The sequence below is a fragment of the Schistocerca piceifrons genome, chromosome 1 (genome assembly GCF_021461385.2).
Source record: "Schistocerca piceifrons isolate TAMUIC-IGC-003096 chromosome 1, iqSchPice1.1, whole genome shotgun sequence".
In the NCBI taxonomy this organism is placed as follows: Eukaryota; Metazoa; Arthropoda; class Insecta; order Orthoptera; family Acrididae; genus Schistocerca; species Schistocerca piceifrons.
In genome coordinates, this window is record NC_060138.1 from 642,246,689 (window position 1) to 642,273,104 (window position 26,416).

The following is a 26,416-nucleotide window of genomic DNA, read 5'->3' on the forward strand; positions in this document are numbered from 1 at the left end:
ATCCTCATGCAACTCCGTCAATGGGGTTTTTGTAGCCACCTCCCCATTTTCATGAGCTTCCTGACAATGCGGTTCTGTAGGTCTTGAATTGGTGATGTGCTGTCGGATTGTTTTGAGCAGGAGAAAGATGGCTGGTTCGTCCTCCAGTGTTGCCACAGTGACATGTCAGTTGCAACTTAAGCAACTTAAGGTGCGGAGGTTGGAGGAGTGGGCTGCAAAGATGTGTTTTCAGTTTTCTGCAGAGAAGTGTCTGCGTGTATTCATTTTAAATGTTCTCATTGTGTTTTTAATTTACCTGACTTGCATATGAGGGATACCATTCTGCATTTTAAAGACTCAGTGAGGTTTTTGGGCCTCATTTTTGACACCAAACTATCATCATTACCACACCTGAGAGACATGAAAGCCAAACTCCAGAAGACACAGAATATCATAAAGTGCCTTAGCCATAGGTCAGGGAACAGATAGGGTGCGTCTGCGCCAGTTTTATAAGGCGTTTATAAGGCTTTTATGGCTAGACTATAGATGCACAGTGTATGGATCAGTGCAGCCTTCTCATCTGAAGATTATTAACACTATCCACCTTGAGGGGATTATGCTAGCCATAGGTGCTTGCAGAACCAGCCTCGTACCCAATGCTGTGCTGAGCCTGGGGAACCACTACTCACCATGCGGTGGCAGCTCCTCATGTTGCGTCAGGCATGTTAGTTCCTTGCAGCTCCGACTTCACTTGCATACCATACTGTTGCTTGACAACCTCTGGAACACCTTTTCTCCAGTCGTCCAAGAGCAACAATGCTATTTGTGATCTGTGTGCAGTGTCTGCTGGACTCACTCCATGTGGAGTAAATACAACCCCAAAACCAGGGTTTTAACTATCTGGCAACCTCATTACTGCAGAGGCCCAGAATAATTTTAGATTTAATGCAGTACAGGAGAGGTTGCACTCCTGCATATGTTTTTTGTACATCACTTAAGAACATTTTAACAGAGCGTCACACCTTTACAGCTGACTTTATAGTTGGGTTGAAATGGGGACTCTGTTGGTTGTTTTCCCTGATTGTGTCTTTGAGGTCCGATGCCTTAAGACTGTATTGTCTTCTATGCGGAATTGCACAGTGCAACCACATCGGAGGGGTATCTGTTGAGAGGCCCTTCAAATGTGTGGTTCCTGAAGAGGGCAGCAGCCTTTTCAGTAGTTGCAGGGGCAACAGTCTGGATGATTGACTGATCTGGCCTTGTAGGATTAACCAAAACAGCCTTGCTGTGCTGGTACTGCGAATGGCTGAAGGCAAGGGGAAACTACAGCCGTAATTTTTCCCAAGGACATGCAGCTTTACTGTATGGTTAAATGATGATGGCATCCTCTTGGGTAAAATATTCCGGAGGTAAAATAGTCCCCCATTCAGATCTCTGGGCGGGGACTACTCAGGAGGATGTCATTACCAGGAGAAAGAAAACTGGCATTTTATGGATCAGAGTGTGGAATGTCAGATCCCTTAATAGGGAAGGTAGGTTAGAAAATTTAAAAAGGGAAATGGATAGATATAGTGGGAATTAGTGAAGTTCGGTGTCAGGAGGAACGAGACTTCTGGTCAGGTGAATACAGGGTTACAAATACAAAATTGAATAGGGCTAATGCAGGAGTAGGTTCAGTAATGAACAAAAAAATAGGAACACATATAAGCTAATATGAACAGCATAGTGAACACGTTATTGTAGCCAAGATAGATACAAAGCCCATGCCTACCACAGTAGTACAAGTTTATATGCCAACTAGCTCTGCAGATGATGATGAGACTGTTAGAAGCCAGCCTCAAGAACGATTAGTTTGGATTCCGCAGAAATGTGGGAACACGTTAGGCAATACTGACCCTATGACTTATCTTAGAAGATAGATTAAGGAAAGGCAAACCTACTTTTCTAGCATTTGCAGACTTAGAGAAAGCTTTTGACAATGTTGACTGGAATACTCCTTCAAATTCTGAAAGTGACAGGGGTAAAATACAGGCGGCAAAAGGCTAATTACAATTTGTACAGAAACCAGATGGCAGTTATAAGAGTCGAGGGGCTTGAAAGGGAAGCAGTGGTTGGGAAGGGAGTGAGACAGGCTTGTAGCCTATCTCCAGTGTTATTCAATCTGTATAGTGAGCAAGCAGTAAAGGAAGCAAAAGAAAAATTTGGAGTAGGAATTAAAATCCATGGAGAAGAAATAAAAACTTTGAGGTTTACCGATGACATTGTAATTCTGTCAGAGACAGCAAAGGACCTGGAAGAGCAGTTGAACAGAAATTAACAGTGTCTTGAAAGGAGGATATAAGATGAAATTCAACAAAAACAAACTGAGGATAATGGAATGTAGTCACATTAAACCAGTTGATGCTGAGGGTATTAGATTATGAAATGAGACACTTAAAGTAGTAGATGAGTTTTGCTATCTGGGGAGAAAAATAACTGATGATGGTCAAAGAAGAGAGGATATAAAATGTAGGCTGGCAATGGCAAGGAAAGCGTTTCTCAAGAAGAGAAATTTGTTAACATCGAGTATAGGTTTAAGTATCAGGAAGTCTTTTCTGAAAGTATTTGTGTGGAGTGTAGCCATGTGTGGAATTCTAACCATGGACAATAAATAGTTCAGACACGAAGAGAATAGAAGATTTCAAAATGTGGTGCTACAGAAGAATGCTGAAGATTAGATGGGTAGATAATGTAACTAATGAGGAAGTACTGAACAGAATTGGAGAGAAGAGGAATTTGTGGCACAACTTAACTAGAAGAAGGGATTGGTTGGTAGGACACATTCTGAGGCACCAAAGGATCACCAATTTAGCATTGGAGGGAAGCGTGGAGGGTAAAAATCGTAGAGAGAGACCAAGGGATGAATACTTGAAGCAGATTCAGAAGGATGTAGGTTGCTGTAGTTACTCAGAGATGAAGAGGTTTGCACAGGATAGATTAGCACAGAGGGCTGCATCAAACCAGTCTCTGGACTGAAGACGACAACATGCAGAATTATAGGCAATCTTGCAGGCACTGGAGCAGATGATAGGAAGTGTCTTTCTACTGGGTGCCGGCGTACATGGGGAATGAAAGGGCAGGTGTAGCAATTAAGGAGACATGTCTCGATGCTCAGTTAGTTTGGTGTGCCATGCTCCTGCATGCTATCTTCTCACTGTTGAACTATGTAGTCTTCCATCAGTGGCTGGACGAGTGGCTGGAAGTGACGGACAATAAGCTCCATCTTGCAAAGCCCACAATGTGCTGTAGCATACCTCCTTCCAGCCCTGTCAATTGGACGATGTTCTACTTACTCACCCACACATCACATAGGCCACAGCCCTGTGACACAGAGGTCACTGTGTGCCACATTTTAGTGGATTTGTTTTATTTTCCGACCAGTGAGTAGTGGCAGATTAGCCAACAAGTCTACCCTCTGTTTTGAGTAATGTTGAAATGAATGTGGCGAGAGTTTTAAAGTTTTTTGATTTGCCCAGCGTGTTTTCAAAAATTTTAGGGAAATGTTTATAAAGTGTTGATAGGGTGCCGGGTTTGCCCATGTTTCTTGTAAGTGGTCAGCCAGTGACACTTCCCTCAGCCTCTCTTTTAGCACCTCTGTTGTTTTGTTTCTGTTTTAATCTGAGATATATGACCTTTCTCCATTGTATTAAGGTGTGTGAAATGAGAGTTTGTGTAGTCCATCTGGTGAAGTGGGAATGAGTGCATGAATGTCATTTTATAGGCTTTCTCCTCATTGTGCAATAACATTTTCATAATTTTATCCACATTTGTTTCTTTAATGTGCATAAGAGCACTGTAACCTTGCCATTGAGTTCCCTAAGCCCCAAACACACACACACACACACACACACACACACACACACACACACACACACACACATTAAATTAGTATTATTGTTTTGCATGTCCTCTACATCAATGCATTTGTGCAAGCTTTGCTTGCACTTCTGGTTTCCAGTAGCTTAAAGCACATCCTTCGCATCTGTCAAAATGGTCCACTGTGCTTCTTCTTCAAAGCACTTCTTATCCAGTTTGCTGTCAAGGAGTAGTGTCCGTATACAACTTTCTTACAGTGAAGGATCATCTGGCCAACCATATAAAAATATCTGCATACAACCTAAAAATTGTTACACTTAAATACTGCAGCTTAATGTAAGAACCCCCATCTAGTAATGATGCAGTAAGATGGTGAAGGAAATGTTGTGATTTTTATATACTTTTGTAACAGCATTAGCTTTTCTGAAGATTTTCTTAGTGAAAGATGAAAACTTGTTCACATTTGTTTCTATTGCCTCACAAACTTGATAAATATTGTGCACTAAGCAGGTCAAATGTTTTAAGCCGAGGAACATAGATTTGAGATTGGAAAATGCAAGTAACATCTAAGAGGCTTGATCTGCAAGTACAGTCCCACAGTCCACACTTCATCACATTTCGCTCCATCAGCAACAATACAAAATATGCAATGCTGAAACTTTGTATCATTGTGGAATTGTTAAGAATGAAGATTAACAAAAGCATGAGATTCCATCCTGGGTCCCACTAAAAGCCTTAATACATATTTGTTCAGATTGTCAGTAGTTTCATCTACAATAAAATATCCTTGATCATTAGCTGCTACTCATTTGATTTGTAATGCTATTTCTCCTGAAGATGCAAGTGTCATAAAGTTCTGTCATTGAGGACCGACTTTCTAGTATGCTTATCCAGACATGATTTCACAGTGAGCTTGTTGAGCTTAGAACGGGGAATACCACTTGTCAGATATGCCATCAGACCCGCTGTCTCACTGCACTGTTGCCATACTGTAGATCCTTATTCCAGTGTGCTTTGTGCTTTCCAAATGCTGTTGTATATGATTTTGTTGCTGCTTTTCATCAGTTGCAATTGGGGCATTACAGTTGTGCACCTTTCATCAGAACACCACCCTGAATACTGTCACTGCTAAACTGTTTGATAATGTCATAGATTCTTCCAGCCTGCATTTTTTGTTTCAGCATCTTGTATGTAGACCAAAAAAGTAAATTAAAAAAATGAACATTAAACAAGCAGAAAAGAAACCAAGTCACAGAAGCTTCACTTGTCTCGTATGTTCTGCTTGTGGAATGGGCATGAGATAGGCATCTTGCAATCAGTGTGTGGTCTCCATTCCAGAATTTTCATCTGCAGCAAAGTGTGTACTGATTGGAAACTTCCTGGCAGATTAAAACTGTGTGCCAGACTGTGCCCTTCAAGAGCAAGCAGGATACCGAGTGAGCTATTCAGGCATGACTCATGACCTGTCCTCACAGCTTTACTTCATAGAAGTTCTCCTGCATACCTTGTGGGACTAGTGCTCCTACAAGTAAGGATATTGTGGATACATGTTTTAGCCCACAAAAGTGTAAGATTGCGGGTTTGAGTCCCAGTCCAGCACACAGTTTTAATCTGCCATAAGGTTTCAGATCAGTGCACATGCTGCTGCAGAGTGAAATTGTCATTTTGGAAACAACTCTCCAGACTGTAGCTAAGCCATTCTCTGCAGTGTTCTCTCTTCCGAGAATACTAGTTCTGGAATGTATGCAGGAAAACTTTTGTGGCATTTGGAAGGAAGGAGATGAGGTTCTGGCAGAAGTAAAGCTGTGAGGGCGGGTCTTGTGTCGTGCTTTGACATCTCAGTCAGTAGAGCATTTGCCTGCAAAACACAAGTCCCAGGTTCGAGCCACAGTCCAGCAAATATTTTTAATCTGTGGCTACAGTGGTTAGAACTGATGTGCTCACATACTCTGTCTTGCCATGAATTTTCATAATTTTTATTTTTTATTGACAAAAATAATCGAGATGGGCATACTTTGCAGTTTCTTATCTTATTGATTTACTCAAATTCTGCATTAGTATTTTGTCATTGTTTTCACTATATGTCCTGTCTCAGAATATTTCTGCCGAAGGTATGAGATACCTTTTCTACTTCTATTGGATCAGCATCTTGTGTGTATACAATAGGCTTTCTTGTGAAAATAAATCCCTAAAAATATAAAAATATTCGTGAATACTTTACCTGTTCCTGGGAATGAGCACAGGTTGGAAGAGGAGGGGAGAACTGTGGAGAGAGTGTTGAGTGTCCAGGCCTACAGGTGCCGTATAGGATGTGCATTTCAGACCAAGAAGCCAAAAAGTAGGCCTAATTTCAATGGCATAGGAAATTATTCATATTGCTTGGGGTCACAGTGTCAGTTACTTTGAGGATATAATGAAGGTACGTGCCGGCCATTGTGGCCGAGCGGTTCTAGGGGCTTCAGTCCGGAACCACGCTGCTGCTACAGTCGCAGGTTCGAATCCTGCCTCGGGCATGGATGTGTCTGGTGTTCTTAGGTTAGTTAGGTTTAAGTAGTTCTAAGTCTACGGGACTGATGACCTCAGATGTTTTGAACCATTTATAAGCATTCAAAGTGGCCCTTTGTTAACATTGGTAGGTGTTCTCCACTAGCCAAATTAAAAGCTTTTATCACATGATATCCTGCGAACTGAGGATGAAGTGGTTGATACGTTACACCACTGCAGACTCTGTTACTGAAGGTACGACCATATGGAATTGATTTGAAGACTTCTTATAATAGGAGCCAGTATGTTGCCCTTGATGGTGCGTGTTATCAGAGTTGAAGGTACCAGTGGTAGTGCCCCATGAAGTGTGATAGGACTGCTATTATTATTCTCTATAGACATAAATGATCTGGTGGACAGGGTGAACAGCAATCTGTGGCTGATCCTGTGGAGTATGGGAAGGTCTCATCATTGAATGAGGAGGATACAAGATAAATTAGAGAAAATTTCTAATTGGTGTAAGGAATACCAGCTACCTCAAATGTAGAAAAATGTAAGCTAATGTACACAAATTGGAAAGATAATCCCATAATGTTTAAATACAGCATTAGAGTAGTGTGCTACTTGACACAGCCAGGTCAATTAAATATCTAGGTTTACCATTGCAGTGGAATGAGCACGTAAGGATTGTAGAGGGAAAGCGAATGGTCGATTGTGGTTTATTGGGAGGGTTTTAGGAAGGTGTAGCTAAACTGTAAAGGAGACCACATATAGAACACTGGTACAAACTATTATTAAGTACTGCTTGTGTGTTTTGGATCTTCACCAGGTCACATTAAAGAAAGACATCAAAGCAGTTCAGAGGTAGGCTCTAGATTTGCTATTGGTAGGTTTGATCAACGTGCAAGGATTGCAAAGGGAAGTCAGTGTTCTTTTTGAGGAATGCAATTGAGAAAATCTAGAGAACTGGCATTTGAAGCTGGCTGTAGAATTATCTTACTGCTGCCAGCTTACATTTTGCCAAGGACCATGAACGTAAGTTACGAGGAATTAGGGCTCGTACGAAGGCATATAGATAGGCTTTTTCCCTGCCCTCTATTTGTAAGTGGAAGAGGAAGAGAAATGATTAATAATAGTACAACATACCCTCCCCTCCACCATTCAGCATATGGTGGTTTGCGGAGTATGTATGTGGATGTAGATGCAGATATAGATGTAGATGTAGTTCATGTGTTTGAATGGCAGCCAATCAGTGATGACCAGTTGTGGCACCTGAACCAAGAATTTTGTATTCATAGTTACTGTCATGAAAAAAAGTCTGAAATGACTCATTACTGTGTCCTGTCACTCCTGAAATGTTGTGATAAATAAATTTAATACTGCCTTGTTATGTAATTTGCCAGAACTGACCATAGCATGTTGTGTCACTTTGTCCAGAGAAATACAACTGCAACTCAGTCAAAAAAATCAGTTTATCAAAGTGTTTTGCAGAATGATGTGGCAGTACATGCTGAATGATTTTAATGAAAATATTTTTTTTGTTCTGCTGCCTCTTACTTTTTACTGGTCAGTGATTTGTTTTGCAGTTTCTTATTACGCAGTATTGAAAGAGTTTTGTTAAAGTAGCCACACTCTTCACTCAGCCAAATTATAAACTGATGACATTTATTTTTTCCCCTTCATTTATTGTACAATTTCCATGTAGATTTTTCCTTTTGTTCATAGGTGTTCATAGCTGCGTTTGCTATTGTCTATGGCAACCCTCTGAGATTAGTAAATGGATATGACAGCTTTGGAAACACCTGTGGGTCTCGGAACAATGAGAAAATTGGAAATCTCTCACTTTCAGGTCTGAACACAACTAACAAAAGGTAAGGAATAAAATAAATGTTTTGATAATTAAAATATTTGATACACAAGAGAAGAATTTATGTCCCAGCTGCCTAAACAACAAAGAAATTGTGGAGTCTATGGGTTGACCATGTTTCAGGATTCCCACATATTAGGGTCATAAACAAATAAAGCATACAACTTTTATTAACTGAGATATGTATTTATTTTAAAGTATCTGTTTACAATCCTTTAATACTCTCTCTTTGCATCTCAGTGGCAATGTTGCTCTCCCTGGACCAAGCAAGTTTGTGCAGTAGTTGTAACAATGGATTCACATTCAAAGTGAGTGTCGTTTGAACCCCTGTCCAGCCATCCAGATTTAAACCTTCTGTGATGTCCTTATGGCATGTAAGGCAAATGGGAGAATGCTTCCTTAGGAAAAGACTCTGCTAGTTTCCGTCCCATCTTGTCCAGTGTGATATTGAGCTCCATCTCTAATGACCTTGTTGTCAACAGGATATTAAATTGTAGTCTTCCCTCATTCCAGACAGATGGGCTTTTGTATTCCATGTTTCTGGTAGATGGCTCAGGTAAGGGTGGAAGGAAGCTCTTCTAGAGAAGTAAAATGATGACCCTGCATAGTTTGTTTCAGTTTTGAACTTAAGCCAAAGTGTAATGGACTTAACGTGCAGGCTCCGAAGAACATGCAATAATATTTTTCTTCCGTATTTTCACAGCTCTTCAGTTACAGCAATTCTGAAGTGCAGGTGAGAGTTACTGAGGAGAATGAGTGCTCCTGTCTTGGGCAACAGAGTTTGTGTTTTGGGGATTTTCTCCATAGTTTTTTTGCATGTCATGATGATCGCTGTGGTAACACTTGATTGACAGGGAACATTGTTTGACATGATGGTGATCATAGCTATTTACCTTTAGCTGAGCTTGTTGAACTTTTTTGGTCATGGGGAAACTTGTCCTCCTCCATTGCTGGACTGTGATTTAAACTCTGGGTTGAAGTTTCTCATGTATGTTTCCCACAATAGTGACAGTCTGATTGCAAGAATGTGTTACTTTCAACATTATATATTTGTTGCAATAAAGGCTGCTATGTCTTCCCATTCCTACTTCAGTTCAGCAGTCAGGTAATTAAGAACCCATCATGCAGAAAAATTGGGTTGTCTCTGGAATATTGACATTTGTGGAATCCAAGTAAATTCAGAAAATTCTTTACACCACATAACAATCTTTTTAATTGGCATCTGTCATAAGTTTGGGAATTCATCTGTTAATGTTTCCTACCTTTCTGGTCTTGGGTATCATTTGTGCTCATACAACTATAAGGGGCATTCAAAACAAAATGAGCCGGAGTCTGGAATATGCAAACCGGTGACAGGAGGGTAATATCATGGTGTGTGTAACAAGGTGTGGTTCCGACCAGAGCATGAAAGTTCACAGCCCGTCACTAGAGGGCACGCGTTCACCTCACGTGACTTCACAGAGCTAACAGCAGCATGCATCAATCATCCAACGCTGCCAGTCACATTGCAGACAATGACGTGGAGACATCAAAAGAAGAGCAAAGAGGTGTTGTTCGTATTCTGACTGTGGAAGGAGTAGGAGGAGTGGAGATTCATCGACGAAAGTCCCTTGCAAGGGTCAAGGCATGGCACAAGTGCTTCATGGAAGGACGGGTGTTGTTAGGTGATGATGCACGGTCTGGAGCACCACACTGCATTACTGATGACATTACCCAGCTGGTGGATGCACGCATTACCGAGGACTGCCGAGTGACAGTGAAAGCCATAGCCACCGTGGTTGGCTTGAGCATTGGAAGTGTTCACACCATCATGAAGGAACAACTGCACATGCACAAAGTGTTGCCGAATGTGTGTCCCACAGTCTTCAACCGCACCAGGAAGCATTTCGAATGGCCCACTGTCTTCCTCATCTGCAGCGCTATGCTCGGGAAGGGAATGTATTCCTGGCACAAGTGGTGTCATCACTTCTAATCAGAATCAAAATGACAAAGTCTCCACTGGCAGCATCCAGGGTCACCACCACCAAAAAAAGCCAAGGCCATCCACATGAGTGCAAGAAAGGTTATGCTGACATTCTTCTTTGACCAAGATGGCTCCCTTCTGAGTCACTTGCTGCAGCATGGGACAAAAGTGAATGCCCAGCATTATTCACAAACCTTTCACCAAGTGATCAAATCAAAACGGCCAGGCAATGTCACCCATGGGGTCATTCTGCTTGACAATGCAAAGCATCATATGGCCAACACAGTCGCGGCACTCATGCAGAAATTCAAATAGGAGGTTTTTGGCCACCCTCCATACAGTCCGGACCTCTGTCCCTGTTATTATGCCATTTTTGGTCCCCTTAAAAAGGCTCTGAGGGGCAAACAATTCACCTTGGACGACGACGTCCAGCTGTACGTGCGGAACTGGTTAACATCGCAGCCCCGGGAATTTTATGAGACAGCCATTCACTGCCGTGTGTCAGAGTGGGACAAGTGTCTCAACAGCAAGGGTCAAGACTTCTAACATACAGGTACTGGTTTCTGTAATTATGCCTCCGGCTTGTTTCTTTTTTAACTCCCCTTATGTAAGAAAAGTATTACATTAACTTTTTACAAACCTCATTTAAGGCACTTTGGTATTGTGTTGGGTTTTTGCTGTCTATAGTTCTGAACCAAAAACCTTTAACCAAAACTGACTCAAAATGGACAAGTGTGCTTATTGTTGCAGAATTAACAGGAATGGCAATCTATGTAAGGAATATCAGTGTGGTTTACATATGGGATACTGTTATACAGCCTGCATGGGAAATGAAGCTGGTCAGTTTTGAGCATACAGTGAATTTTACTTCCACTATACAGTACTGGAAAGAAAGCTCCTTGTCATGAAAATTCAAACTGATTTGACAGTAGTAGAAGAAGAGTTAGCAGTCTTGCAAGCAACAGTTTGCAATTGTAATGTGTGGGAGAGAACAGAAGACTGGATTACAGTCAAGTTTTTCAAATCAGTGAAAAGAACCATGAGACATAGCAAGTACCTGCCCAGATAACAATGTGCATTAAAGGACCTGCTTCCAGGCTGGGGAGGCATGTTGGCTCCAGTTCGAATCCACTTCGTGGATTAATAATGACGGTTGGTTTGCTGGCGAGCCTTGATGTGGTTTTTAGATGGTTTCCCACATCCCCCCCAGATAAATACCAGACTCGTACTCACATCAAACTTAAATACACACTGCTCAAACATTTAGAACACTTTTTCACATATGCACATAGATTTTGCTCTAGATGCAGGCAGATTGTGTACACTGATTCCCTCCCATGGTGTGAATAGGAGATATTTAATCTCCTTAAACCCATAATCATTAGCAGCAACAAATATATCATGTCCAATAAATTCAGTCTAGAAATAGCTTCAGTGCTGTGGATGTGGTGGATGAAAGTATTCCATCAACCAAACAAGTTCAGTAGCAGTCTGACACTACATAGCAGAAAGTAAAAGTTAAGCCTGGGAAGAAAAGTTTTACGAAGATGGAGGTTTTATTTCTGGGTAGTATTCATGGGAGGGGAATGTTAGAACTGGTAAAGAACTATTTGGGAGGTAATTACTTCGTAACTATTATTTTTAAGCTAAATGTAGGGCTCAGCAATGACACCTGTGATTTAGGCTCTTTGGGGAAGGATCTTGGAAGAGATCATGAAATAATAGTGGGCAGGAAAAGCAGAAGTTTGGACCATAACCTTAATTATGGAATTGAGAATCCTTCCAGTAATAATACTTCTTGACAGTATCAATGGGCTCTGCCATTTTGTTTTGGTTCCTCTGGTAACTTACTGTGGTACAAAGATTTCAATGTGTACCAGGACTGCAGACATATACCAGCAAACAAACAAAAAATTAATTGAGTAACTTTATTTTTTCATGATGATAATTAAAATTCTGTGACTTCCCCATTGTATAACTTGACTCATTCGCACCCCTGAAGCTTTTCCTTGAAGGAATCTACAGAAGATGCGTGAATGAAGGAAGGAAGGAATTAATTACCTTAAGGTATTATCTTTGATTTCCACCAGACATAGTAGGCCTACCCAATATTGGTGCAAACTCCTTTTCAAGCTTATGATATTTTAAGACAAAGGATGGTTAGCATGCTTGTCCCTCAAATGTCTGAACAGAGAGTTGTGTAATCTCAACTATTGCTGTGCCTTCCAATCCTCAATATCACCAACCAGTGTTATTTTTGAAACGACCATTGTATTGGGATGATGCATAAGTTTAATAAATACAACAGATACACATGATAGAAACTTTATTCATCAGTAATATATTGTCCTTCACTATTTACAACAGTCACCAATGCTGAGATAATGTTTTGAATCTGTGACTGGAAAAATAACTTGGTTTTGAAAAAAAGAACTCATCCAGCCATGTTCGGAGCACATTTTCATCCAGAAAGGAAGTTCCTTGAAGGTTGTTCAATAGACAGCGGAAAGGTGAAAATCTGAGGGTGCAAAATCAGCTGAATAAAGTGGGTGTGGAATGACTTCCCAACCCATCTCCTGTACAGTGTTTTTTGTCAGTCTAGCAGAATGTGGGTGGTTGTTATTGTGGAGTTAGCATCACTTCATGCAGTCTTCCAGGTCATTGCTCCTGGAGTGTGTCTGCAAGACGTCTCAGTTGTTGACAATGAATGTCAGAAGTGATGATTACAACTGGGAAAGGCAGTTCATAGTACACCACATTGTTGCTGTTCCACCAGATGCATAACGTTATATTTTGTGGATGTGCCCAGGTCTTTGTACATGTTAGCTTAAAAATTGCATTTCTCATCACCAGTAATCTTGCAGTATAGGAATGATCAGTGTTGTTCATGAGCCAGTTGATGATGATCAAGCGGAGATGCACACATGACCACCTGCTGATTTTTGTGGTTTTGGCTTAGAGGAGATAACACCCATACACCTGATTTTTGAAACTTCCCCATTGCATGCCAATGTCCCGTGATGGTGAAGTGATCACAGTTCATCACATTTACCAGTTCTTGAGTATACTGACATGTGTCATTGTGGATTAATGCATAGTAGTGTACGGGTGGGGAGAGAGATGAATGCTGTCTGGTGGAGAGTGCAGGGACTAGACTGCTAACAGGCACAGCGTCAGGAGTTTGTGGGGCAGGGAAGCAGGAAAAAAAGGAACAAATAAGGAGAAGAGCAGAGAAAGATGGGCAAATGCATTGGCATAGGGCTACAAATAAACAAGGTGGGAGACGAGAATGGGGAGGAGATGATAGGGTAGAAGGGGTGGAAACTGTTGGGTAGAGTGTGTGGGGACGGTATGTTAAGGGAGTGGAGAATGTGTTGTAAGGATAACTCCCATCTGCCCAGTTCAGAAAAGCTGGTGGTGGAGGGAAAGATCCAGATGGCTCGGGTAGGAAAGCAGCCATTGAAATCAAGTGTGTTATGTTCAGCTGCATGTTGTGCCACAGGGTGATCTACTTTGCTCTTTTCCACAGTTTGGCGTTGGCCATTCATCATGGTGAACAGCTGGCTGGTAGTCATGTCAACATAAAAAGCTGTGCAATGATTGCCTCAGAGCTGGTAAATGACATGGCTGCTTTCACAGGTGGCCCAGCCCCTGATGGAGTAGGGTAAACCTATGACAGAACTGGAATAAACAGTGCTGGGTGGGTGGACTGGACAGGTTTTGCACCTGGGTCTTCCACAGGCACATGATCCTTGTGCCAATGGGTTGGGATTGGGAGTGGCATAGGGATGGACTAGGATGTTGCAGAGGTTGGGTGGGTGATGGAACACCACTTTAGAAGGGATGGGAAATATTTGATTTAGGATGTCTCTCATTTCAGGGCATGATGATAGTTAATCAAAACCCTGGCAAAGGATGTGCTTCAGTTGTTCAAGTCTGGAGTGGTACTTGGTGATAAAGGGGGTACTCCTTTGTGGCCAGCTTTTGGGGGTGGTGGGTGGATCTGGATTGTGAGGGGAAATGGAACAGGAGATCTGTTTGCAGACTAGGTCTGGGGGGATAGTGCTTGTCTGTGAAGTCCTTCATTGGACCCTAAGCATACCAAGCCAGGGAGTTTTTGTCACTGCACATATACCATCCCTGGGTAGCCAGCTTCTCCTCTCAGTTGGCTGAATGTATACCTCTGTCCACATTAAACTCACCAACCACCAACAGTACCTACATTTTGACAGCTGTCATCCCTTTCACACCTGAAAAATCCCATATAGCCTGGCTACCCAAGGATGGTGTATTTGCAGTGACAAAAACTCCCTTGCTCAGTATGCTTAGGGTCCAACCAAGGACTTCACAGATAGGCACTATCCCCCAGACCTAGTCTGCAAAAAGAGCTCCTGTTCCATTTCCACTCACAATCCCCATCCTCTCACCATCACCAAAGCTAGCCACAAAATTGTCCCGCTTTTGTCACCCAGTACCACCCTGGACTGGAACAACTGAACCACATCCTTCACCAGGGCTTTGATTAACTATCATCATGCCCTGAAATGAGGGACATCCTAACTGAGATATTTCCCACCCTCCTAAAGTGGTGTTCCATCACCCACCCAACCACCACAGCATCCTATTCCATCTGTATGTCACTCCCAATCCCAATCCCTTGGCACAAGGATCATACCATGTGGAAGACCCAGGTGCAAAACCTGCCTAGTCCACCCGCCCAGCAATTTCTATTCCAGTCCTGTCGAGGGTTTATGCTATCCCACCAGGGACAAGGGCCACCTGTGGAACCAGCCATGTCATTTACCAGCTTTGCTACAATCATTGTGCAGCTTTTTATAATGGTATCACTACCAACCAGCTGTCCATCAAGATGAATGGCCACTGCCAAACTGTGGTCAAGAGCAAAGTAGATCACCCAGTGGCACAACATGCAGCTGAACGTAACACACTTGATTTCAATGTCTACTTCACTACCCGAGCCATCTGGATCTTACCCTCCGTCACCAGCTTTTCTGAACTGGCCATATGGAAATTATCCTTACAACACATTCTCCACTCCCATAACATACTGTCCCCACATCTTACACCAAACAGTTTCCACCCCCCCCCCCCCCCTCCCCTTCCTCTGTCCTATCTTCTCCTCATTGTCATCTCCCACCCTGTTTATTTACAGCCGTCTGCCAATGCATCTGCCTGTCTTTCCCTTCTCCTCTCCTTATTTGTTTCTTTTTTCCCAACCTTCCTGCTCCTCAACCTCATGACACTGTGCCCATTGGCAGTCTAGTCTCTGCACACTCCACCAGATAGAGTTTGTCTCTCTCCCCACTGTGTGTGTGTGTGTGTGTGTGTGTGTGTGTGTGTGTGCGCGCGCGCGCGCGCGCCTCTCTCTCTACTGATGAAGACTTGGCCAAAATCTGTATGTGAGTGTCTTTTAATCGTGCCTGTTTGCGACTTCATGTGTTTTCTACGTTGTAAGTAGCAATTTGCCTTTTCCTACCTAGAAGAACTGAAATGAAATAAAATAAAAATAAAACCAATGAATGCAGGTATAAAAACTCAAAAGCTTGGAAAATAAGAAGAAAGTTTGGAAAAATGGTGAGACGTGTAGTGAGTAGAAATTTTGGAAAGGAAGGTAGACGCTGTTTGAGAAATTGAGAGGAAATACAGATTTTTAACAGAAAATGGGGTGAAGCGGTACTGTATTGGACAATGGGGAGGAGGGGGAAGCCAGGTGAATGCAGAAAGTGAAGCAAATTTCAGATCTTGAACCCTTGTTTTGTAATCGTTGTTCTTATGAAAGAGGATGTAAATAACCACAATACAGCTTTAGTACTTGAATCTTTATTTGCCACGCAGATGGTGTCCAACAGCTCAGTTCATGACATCAGTACTTGAAATAAAAATGGTCAGAAATATTTAAAATTCAATTTAAGAGGTGCGTAAAGGATTTTTTACTGGTCAACCTCTTCTCTTCCATCTATGGATTTCGTAGTAGAACCAATTTATTTACATGTTATTAATAATGTCCAATAACATGAGTGTAAAATTTGACTTCCCATCTCTTCAGTGTAATAATGAGATTATTGCATCCACCTGGGACTATACTGCTTTGCATACCAGGCAAGTGTTGCGGGCTGCTGCCTCTCCAGTAGGTTGCGAGTAAACAGCTCACATCAGCACAAGTCACCGAGCTGTTTACTTGCCTAGCCTCATACAGCTTGGGCTGTTTACCTTGTAGCTTCGCACAGCCTCGATGGCACTCAGTGGCACCAACGCCACTGATAGGTAATGAGCCTATCATGGAAGAGAGCACTGTAGGCAAGCCACAACTTCTTTACACCATGTCATCTGCCTACTCAGCACTGCATGTGTATCTTTTCGTGGGAGACTGCTGCTGGACTTTGCTGCAGCCAGTTACCCCTCTGGGCTTCATGACAGCTACGCCCTTGCCATAGCTAGACAGCACTGCCGTCCACCACTTACAGGTGCTGTGCCCCACAGCACATCCTGCTGCTGGCAGTCACTGTCACTGAGTTGCTGCCTCCGACAACTGCCGACACCCGACATCCAGGAAGTACCTTTGTCCCACTGGCAGCTATCATTGTGGAACTGTGCATCTGACACAAGCCAATACATGCTACCGTTGATCATCCTTGGCCACTCTCTCTCTGCCATCTACTATGACTCGTAGAGTTCATTGTGTAAGTGCATCCCGGGTAACATCTACTAGAGACATTTCTGTTTGTACTTTAATTGGTGGACATTCATCCATGGACACTGAATTTGAATTCATTCCCCATATCGATGAGAAACAGTTGTGGCATTTGCGCATTTCATTGGTAGTCCGTAGCACCCATCAGCCATGGACACGAAAAAGATCAAGGTAAATGTGTGTTACAGACTAATTTTCTGTTTGTGACTAAGTAACCTACGAGTTACTATAAGCACTTTACTGTATTGAACATTCCCATGTTTTGTGACAAGTTTGTTATTACTTTGTTAGTGAAAATATTTTTAAGATTTGTTTTGACTTTTTCCACATTCATGAAGGGCATTTCTGTTAGGACATCACATAGGGCTCTTTTGTGTATTCTTGCTTTGCAACATCTTCTATGCTCTTGAGGGTCTCTGTGTTATGGAAGGAAAAGTACAGGGCTGTTCATAAGTATCTCCAAGAATTTGGAAGATGGCTGTGTGAAAACTATGAGACATATAGAAAACAGACTCTATCAGCGGATGGAGATTCTCTCCAAGTTTTTAACTCACACTCCAGGTGCTCAATACGGGAGTCATTTGTGACATGTAAATGCCAATATGTGTTTGCAATCCATTGAAGTCACTGACATCAATTGCTCAGGAGAGAGTGACAGCAGCCTGCTTTGAAAATTTGTTCATTGAGTTGCCTTCCTGCAAGCTGAAGCTAATTCAGTGCAACAGTATGAAGCAGATGATTTATTTACATGTTCTTGCATGTCTGCCTCCTATTGCATCTAAGCCATGGCATGAATTGAAACTAGGGGAGATGCTCCATCCATTGAAATGTGACATTTTTCTCTATGTCTTTTGGTTTTCATGGAGTTACCTTCTAAAATCCTGGGGGTACTTATGAATAACCCCATATACGTAATCTAACAAACATGTAGACCTGCTCTGCCTCCTCCCCCACCCTGCCACCCTCTCAGCCACCAATTCCTCTCTTGCACCAACCTCTTCATGTCAGAGCAGCATACAGTTTCACTTATTTGTTGGATGTATTCCAATTCCCGTTTTCCCTTACAGTTTTTACCCTCTTCAGCTCCTTCTAGTACTGTGGAAGTTATTCCCTTACGATATTGTAACACATGTCCTATCATGTTGTCTTGTCTACCTGTCAGCATTTTTCATAAGTTTGCTGATTCTCCTTAAAACCTTCTCATTCGATACCTTATCAGTTCATCTAATTTCTAACATACTTCTGTAACACCACATACCAAATACCTTGATTCTCTTCATTTTTGGCATTGCCCAGATTCCATCGTATCTCTTGTTTTCATGAGACTGTAAGGAATTTTGATGACATCCTAGTTATTATATCAGAACATTAACTTTTGTAACATTTAACGCTACTTGGGGTGGGGGAGGGTCTAGGCAGTGAGCTTCACCCTTATCTGAGTATCAACAACAGTGACATTAAAGAATTAGTAATACATCTCTGAGTAGAATGTGTAATGTAGTGAAGCTTTTTAACAAATTAAAACTACGTAATGAAAAATGATTTGGGTCCAGAAAAAAAAATTTGGGTTTGTCTTAAGCTATTGTTTCACATCCTTTCTCGCAGGTGTAATATAAGTCACAGACAGTAGCAGAAAATTTTAGGCTTAATGTGTGCATTTGATACAATACAAGTTTCAAAAGCCAATTAGCATTCATGTAATTTCTGAAAACAGTATTTTGAAGATCATGGTCAGTGAAAACTATAAACATGAGTAAGACTTGTTGAGTGATTTATTCTTTATAAATTTGATGCATTTGTTGAGAGTAATCATGGCTTCTGATGTGGTAAATGATGAGTGGTGTGTAAACAAGTGGTATCCATTATTTACAGTATGCATACTTAAATGAAACATGAAGAAGAGGACAGTTTATGATTGTAGCAGTTGTCAGATCTTAGAAATGCCTGCTGCAGCCACAGTTACTAATCCTTTACAATCATTTGTGAATTTGATTACACTGTAACAGGGTATGAATCAGAGGCTTTGAGGATCTCAGAAATTGTCAGACAGATTTTGCCGGTTTGGATTTTATAGTTGAGTTTTGAGACAAACTTGGGAAACTCAGTCAGTAAGAGCAATGTCAGCAATATGCTAAGATTCAAGTTAAAGTCCAAGACCACCAGACAGCTTTAATTGGGCTGAAAGCTATAAATGCTTTACGTCAGCTATCATAATCATTCAAAATGAATGTTTTCATCTAACATTCAACAATGATACCTGGAGAAAGACACGTCTCAGTGCATTTTGAGATGTCTCAGTCATTTCTCCAGTTCTGTCATCCAGGAATTATTTATGAGTTCAGGAGCTAGTGTCTATCTGTGTTTCTTAGTTTTTTGGCAACTAGTACACACATGCTGTAATTTAAGTTTCAGCAAGTCTAAATACTTAAGTAATAGACATCTCACACCCATTTCTTTTACTCAGTAAGGTCACATATCTGTACTTCAGTTTAACTAATAACTCTGTTCTCATTGAATTATCCTTTTTTTTTAAAAAAAAAAAATATTTGCCTGGTTTCTTTTTGTTACATAAAGAATTGTAGAGAAATAAATGAATGTCTTTTGTTTTGATGTGTTGTATTTTGCTAATTTGGTTACAGGTTTTTGTTTTATTTGAACATGAAGGATATCAAGCATTCATTGAAAGTATGTGTTGAAAAATGCCCTGATCGCAATTTGGAAACTCAGAATGATATTAAGGATTTCTACATCAAGACTGGCTCTCTGTTGTGCAGGTAAACAGAGCATGCAATAATAAAGTTAAGTAGTTTGGAAATTTGGGTCACAGAAAAGTTAATTTTTCAAATGTCAGCAAAACCACTCAGTTATCTGAAGCTCGTGTTTGGATGCATGAACTGTTAGGAAAACAACATTAGGAACATGAAATAGTAATAAATTTGAATATAGAGGAAAGCATGTTACAAGGTTTAGTTAAGTTTTTCTGTGTTGTTCATAAAATAATCCCAAACAATTTGTAATGTTATAGTAACTACAATCTTTTCCTCTCTTTCTTTCTTCAAGGTATGATTTTGAATTTAATGGCTGGACTGGTCCAAATGATCCTGCTTTAGGGCAAATAGATCTTGAGAAGCATATTAACTCCCATTTAGGACCATGCCCACCTCTACCTGTGTACGCCAGGTAAGTGTTTCTTAGTAACAGAGTGAAACTCATAATTTACATTCACATTTTGTAAGCTGTTTTTAATATTGTCTTCGTAAAAGTAAGATCTGTACAAAAAATATTTCTACATTTTTTCCAGTGATCCTGTTTTAAACAGATGTATACCTCGCCCAGTAAAAGACATACTTGTGCAAATCATCAGCAGTCTTTATGATGTGTTAAACAGCTGGGATGCAGTAGAAAAGGTGTTGGGTGATTTGTACATGACATGGCGAGAGATACTTGCACTTTCATTTCTTGCTTTTGGTAAGTGTAGTATCCTAAAGAATTAAATTCATAAGCAAAATTGTTACAACCTATCAAACAGTAGAAAGTGTGGGATGGTATAACAACAGTATGAAAAAGAAAGATTGTTACTCAACACACAGAGGAGGCATTGAGTTGCAGATACACATACATCTTCTATGTGGTGAGGAGTAGCAGTCTATCTTTTTCATATTGTTATTACAACCTGCAATGGGTAAATGTATGTGTGCTTCACAATAGTTTCTAGGGCTGATCCCATAAAAATTTAGTAGTTTTTACTGTAACTGCTGCACAGCTTCACATAGGTGTAGGATATCCAATGGGATGGTAAAGTATAACAGTAACAGAAATTTCTGGATGGAACAGTATGTAAAATAAATAAAAGGCAACCACTCACATTTAGTATAGTGTGGCACATAGACACATATAACAGAATGCAGCATTAACTAGCTTTAGAGCCATGGCTCCTCTTCTGGCAGAAAGTACACACATTCTCACAAACAACCATACAGACACCTAAATGGACACCACCACAGCCGTAGCAGTGTATTTGTGGTTGTGTGTCTGTGTGTATTTCCTGCCAGAAGAATATTTGGAGCATTCCAGCAGCTGGCAGAGAAGGCTGAGAAGACCATCCATGTGCATGGGGTTTCAATGAAACCCACAGTTTGCAGCAGTGTCACCAGAACTGATTGTGGCCCCTCTGGTTCTGCGTTGGGTAGAATGTTTGAACCAGAGACTTCAGAGTTGTGTGATAAACTAGGCTGTGATGTCCTGGAGTTCTGCCATTGGGTTGAGAACTGTAGGCTCCCCCGAATGGGGTCAGGTGTGCAATGAATCAGATGCTGCTACCCAGTCAGCTTTTTCATGTGGGGTACATACAAGTTTTTTTTTAAATTAGGTGCTTCTCCATCCAGTCCAGATAACAACAGCTCTAAGAGCTCTGGAAGTATTAGTGTAAGATCCAAAGGAATGCCTCCCTCACTTAAGTGTCTTAAAATCCTAGTAGGTAACTGCTGAAGCATTTTTAACAAAGTGCCCGAGTTTGAAGTGCTCCTGAAAAGCAGTGAAGCTCACATAATACTAGGTGCAGGAAGCTGTTTAAAACCCAAAGTAAACAGCAGTGAGGTTTTTGGAAAAAATTTAAGCATATATGAAAGTATAGGCTAATGGAAAATGGAGTTGGTGGTATATTTGTCACAGTAGACAAGAAACTCACATCTGCTGAGATAGAAATTAATGCTGCATGTGAAATTGTCTGGGGGAAATCTTAGTATCAGCAGTGGGCATAAAATTATAATTATATACTTTCGCAACCCACGGTTGTTTCGTCAGGAAAGAGGGAAGGAGAGGGAAAGACGAAAGGATGTGGGTTTTAAGGGAGAGGGTAAGGAGTCATTCCAATTCCTCTCCTTCCCTCTTTCCTGACGAAACAACCGTAGGTTGCAAAAGCTTGAATTTTGTGTGTATGTTTGTGTTTGTTTGTGCGTCTATCGACCTGCCAGCACTTTCGTTTGGTAAGTCACATCATCTTTGTTTTTAGATATATTTTTCCCATGTGGAATGTTTCCCTCTATTATATTCATATAATTATATACTTCAAACAAAGATGAGGTGACTTACCGAACGAAAGCGCTGGCAGGTCGATAGACACACAAACAAACACAAACATACACACAAAATTCAAGCTTTCGCAACTAACTGTTGCCTCATCAGGAAAGAGGGAAGGAGAGGGAAAGACGGAAGGAAGTGGGTTTTAAGGGTGAGGGTAAGGAGTCATTCCAATCCCGGGAGCGGAAAGACTTACCTTAGGGGGAAAAAAGGACAGGTATACACTCGCACACACACACATATCCATCCACACATACAGACACAATATGTCTGCTTGTGTCTGTATGTGTGGATGGATATGTGTGTGTGTGCGCGAGTGTATACCTGTCCTTTTTTCCCCCTAAGGTAAGTCTTTCCGCTCCCGGGATTGGAATGACTCCTTACCCTCACCCTTAAAACCCACTTCCTTCCGTCTTTCCCTCTCCTTCCCTCTTTCCGGATGAGGCAACAGTTTGTTGCGAAAGCTTGAATTTTGTGTGTATGTTTGTGTGTCTATCGACCTGCCAGCGCTTTCGTTCGGTAAGTCACCTCATCTTTGTTTTTATATATAATTTTTCCCACGTGGAATGTTTCCCTCTATTATAATAATTATATACTTCTATTGACACAAGGCTCTCCTGCTGATGTAACTAAAACCTTAGAGAAAACCTCAGTTTGCTTGTACTTAATTTCCCTAATCATACTTTGATCAGTGGAGGAAACTAATCACCCAACAATCAGTTGATAAAATTACAGTTTTGTTAGTAGTGGGTGTGACAAGACATCCTGTGAAACTTTTCTAAATACCTTCTCTGAAGACTGCTTAGAAAAGATGATGGAAATATTTAGGTCTAATGGCAACAAATAGACCTGACCTCTTTGAGGATGTACATATCAAAACTGGTATCAGTGACCATGGTGAGAATGATTACCAAAGTACAAAGGGCAACTAAAGCAAACAGAGAGACTTCTATGTTCATAAAACTAGATAAAAGAACAGGAGTGCCATATGTCATTGAGGGAATAGAAACTTTTCGAACAGGACAGGAACACGTAGAGGAACAGTGGCTCAAGTTTAAAAGAATAGTTGACCGTCCACTGGATAGATATGTACCCAGTAGAACAGTTCATGATCAATGAGCCCTCCATGGTATATGGTCAATGTAAGGAAAAAGATCTACAAAGAAAACATAGGGCTATGCATAGAGAGATGCTGAATAAAATGAGTGTAACTGCTTAGGAAGCAATGCACAAAGCAAAAGCATAAATTCTTAACTCTGTTTTCAGGTGTTCCTGTAGAAAGGAAAACTCAGCAGTACTACCCCACTTTAATTCTCTTTCCACTGAAAATATGAGTGAAATAGATGTTGATGTTAGTGGTGTTGAGAAACAGCTGATTTCACTACAATTTAACAAAGCTCCAGGGCCTGGCAAAATCCATTTCAGATACTATACCAGATTTGCAGGTGCGTTAACCACGCTTTTAACTACAATCTATCATAGATCCCTCAAACAGTAAATGGTGCCCAATAGTTGCAAGAGAGCACAGGTCACACCCGTCTAAAAGAAGAGTAGCAGAATAGACCCACAGAATGTTTTTCACTATCCTTGACATCAGTTTGTTATTGAACATTAGAACATATTCTGAGCTTGAGCATAATGAGGTATCTCAAACAGAGCGACGTTCTCCATGACAACAAGCATGGATTCTGAAAACGTAGATCATGTGACATACAAAACACACTTTACTCACATGAATACTGAAAGCCTCAGATAAAAGCAATCAGGTAGATGTAGTATTTCTCAATTTCCAAAAAATATTTTACTCAGTACCACATCTACACACTTTGACTGTATGGGGGTATCAAGTGAAATTTGTGACTGGACTAAGGATTTTTTGGTAGGGAGAATGCAGGAAGTTACCTTGGATGGCGAGTCATTTACGTGTAGAGGTAACTTTGGGTGTGCTGAAGGGTAATGTGTTAGGACTCTTTCTATTAATGTTGCATATTAATGACCTTGCAAACAATATTAATGGTAATCTCAGACTTTTCACAGATGATGCAGATACCTATAATGAAGTACTGTCTGGAGGGGAAAAAAAAAAAAACTGCATAAATTTTCAGTCAGATCTTGATAATATTTCAAAGTGCACAAAGATGGACATCTTGTTTCAAATGTCCAGATATGTAAAACTGTGTACTTCACAAAAAAAAAGTAGTATCCTATGGCTACAATATCAGTGAGCCACAGGTGATGTAGGTTAACTAATATAAATATCTGGGTGTAACTCTTTGAATGGATATGAAATGGAGTGATCACATTGGCTTAGTCATGGGTAAAGCAGGTGGCAGACTTTGGTTCATTGGTAGAAAACTGGGGAAATGCAATCAATCAGCAAAGGAAATTGCTTACAGATAATTTGTGTAACCCATCATAGAATATTGCTCAAGCATGTGGAACCATTGTCAAATATAACAAACAGAGGATACTGAATGTATACAGAGAAGGGAAGCACAAATGGTCGCAGGTTTGTATGATCCATGGGAGAGTGTTACGGAGAGATAGTGAAGAAACTGAACGGGCAGACTTTTGAAGATGGACATAAACTGTCCCGAGAAAGCATACTTACAAAGTTTCAAGAACAGTTTTTAATGGCAACTTTAGGAACGTACTGTGTATTGTTCCCATAAGGATTGTGAGAAAAAGATTAGATTGATTACAGCACACAAAGAGGCATTTAAACATTCATTTTTCTCATGCTCTATATGTTAATGGAACAGGAGGAAACTTTAATAGCAGAGTATAGAAGTAAAAGCAGATTGAAGGATCTAGTAGAACTGCAGTGTCATAATATTTCATATTAATAAACCCGAGAGAATTTTTCCTCTGGAACTGGAATTCATTACCATTGTGTACAACACAGGGTGTTAGTCAGACATTTCTATATTAGTACAGCTCATCTAGGAAGATACTGCAGCATCTGTAGCCACAATGATGAGATGAGTGTGTGGATGTCAAAACCATTTCACAGACAAAAATTCGGACAATCAGTCAAAGAAATTTTTACAGTAGCATTGTGCTACTGGTAGGTGTTCAGGAACTGGCCCCAAAAAATCAAACATTTTATGCTGGCCTTAAAATACCAGCTGTGTGGCGAGAAACTATGTGAGGTATGTCTGTAAACAGCAACAGTCTTCTTGATTACAGTCTTCTAGAGATGACACAGCTCATTACAACTGGGTGCAGAGGTATGACAGGAACAGAGACAAACCATGATGTAATCATAAAAATATCTCACCAAGAGGCAGCATCCGAATGAAGTTGCTTCATCTCAGTTGTTAGCAACTTTGGTAAAATTTTTGCTAAGATCCCTCTGAGGGCCAAATGTTTGATTAAAGTCCAGTTAATGGATCCAATACTATTTATAACCTCGTCTGTAAGTTCTCCAATCATGATTTATCTATCCTGCATCACCAGGGTTTTTATGTGATCAGTAACAACCTCAGTTTTGGATGTTGAGAGCCTACTTGAACATGCTTCACTCTTCATTGATGAGTGGCCATCTTTGAAGCTGTTCTACAACTCCTTAATATGTGTGGTCCCCTTTGCTTCATCGCCAAACACTTGTTGGATCTTGCAGATTGTTTGAGCTTGAGAATCACTAAGGTTAAAACAAAATTTGATGCAATAAACCCACGTTTTATCTCATTTTGCCCACGACAGAAAATCCAGTGACTACTACCACTTACATGTGTTCACTTGGCAAATGCTAGTCAGCAACTGGTTGCTTCCACTGTTGTGAAAAAAGAAATGGGCATGTGCATGGATACGTTTTGAATAGCCCTTCTATTATTATCTTCTTTCCTTTCTCAACCCTAGGTCTGGTTAAAAATGGAAAGTGACGCGGACCTTGATCAAGCGCGACTTCCTTTTAACTGTACGGTATATGTTACATCGCATTTAGGAACTTTCGGGTAATTGAACACGTATCAATAATTACAGATTTCTGTAGTTGTATATATACGTTTGGATGTAGCTGTATTGCGTTGATGTACTGGTGGATATTGTGTGGTATGACTCCTGTAGTTGATAGTATAATTGGTATAATGTCAACTTTATCCTGATGCCACATGTCCTTGACTTCCTCAGCCAGTTGGATGTATTTTTCAATTGTTTCTCCTGTTTTCTTCTGTGTATTTGTTGTATTGGGTATGGATATTTTGATTAGTTGTGTTAATTTCTTCTTTTTATTGGTGAGTATGATGTCAGGTTTGTTATGTGGTGTTGTTTTATCTGTTATAATGGTTCTGTTCCAGTATAATTTGTATTCATCATTTTCCAGTACATTTTGTGGTGCATACTTGTATGTGGGAACATGTTGTTTTATTAGTTTATGTTGTATGGCAAGTTGTTGATGTATTATTTTTGCTACATTGTCATGTCTTGTGGGGTATTCTGTATTTGCTAGTATTGTACATCCGCTTGTGATGTGATC

The 26,416-nt window shown here is 40.7% G+C and overlaps 1 protein-coding gene across 1 annotated transcript in view; it reads left to right on the plus strand.

Moving 5' to 3' along the window:
* Positions 1-26,416, plus strand: part of LOC124805085 (choline transporter-like 1) — a 176,751-nt gene that overhangs the window by 38,155 nt on the left and 112,180 nt on the right. Inside the window, exons 3-6 of the mRNA XM_047265526.1 lie at positions 8,044-8,189; positions 19,500-19,634; positions 19,921-20,040; positions 20,162-20,328. Of these exons, the coding sequence (XP_047121482.1) occupies positions 8,044-8,189; positions 19,500-19,634; positions 19,921-20,040; positions 20,162-20,328 (568 nt within the window). The remainder of the gene's footprint in view (positions 1-8,043; positions 8,190-19,499; positions 19,635-19,920; positions 20,041-20,161; positions 20,329-26,416) is intronic.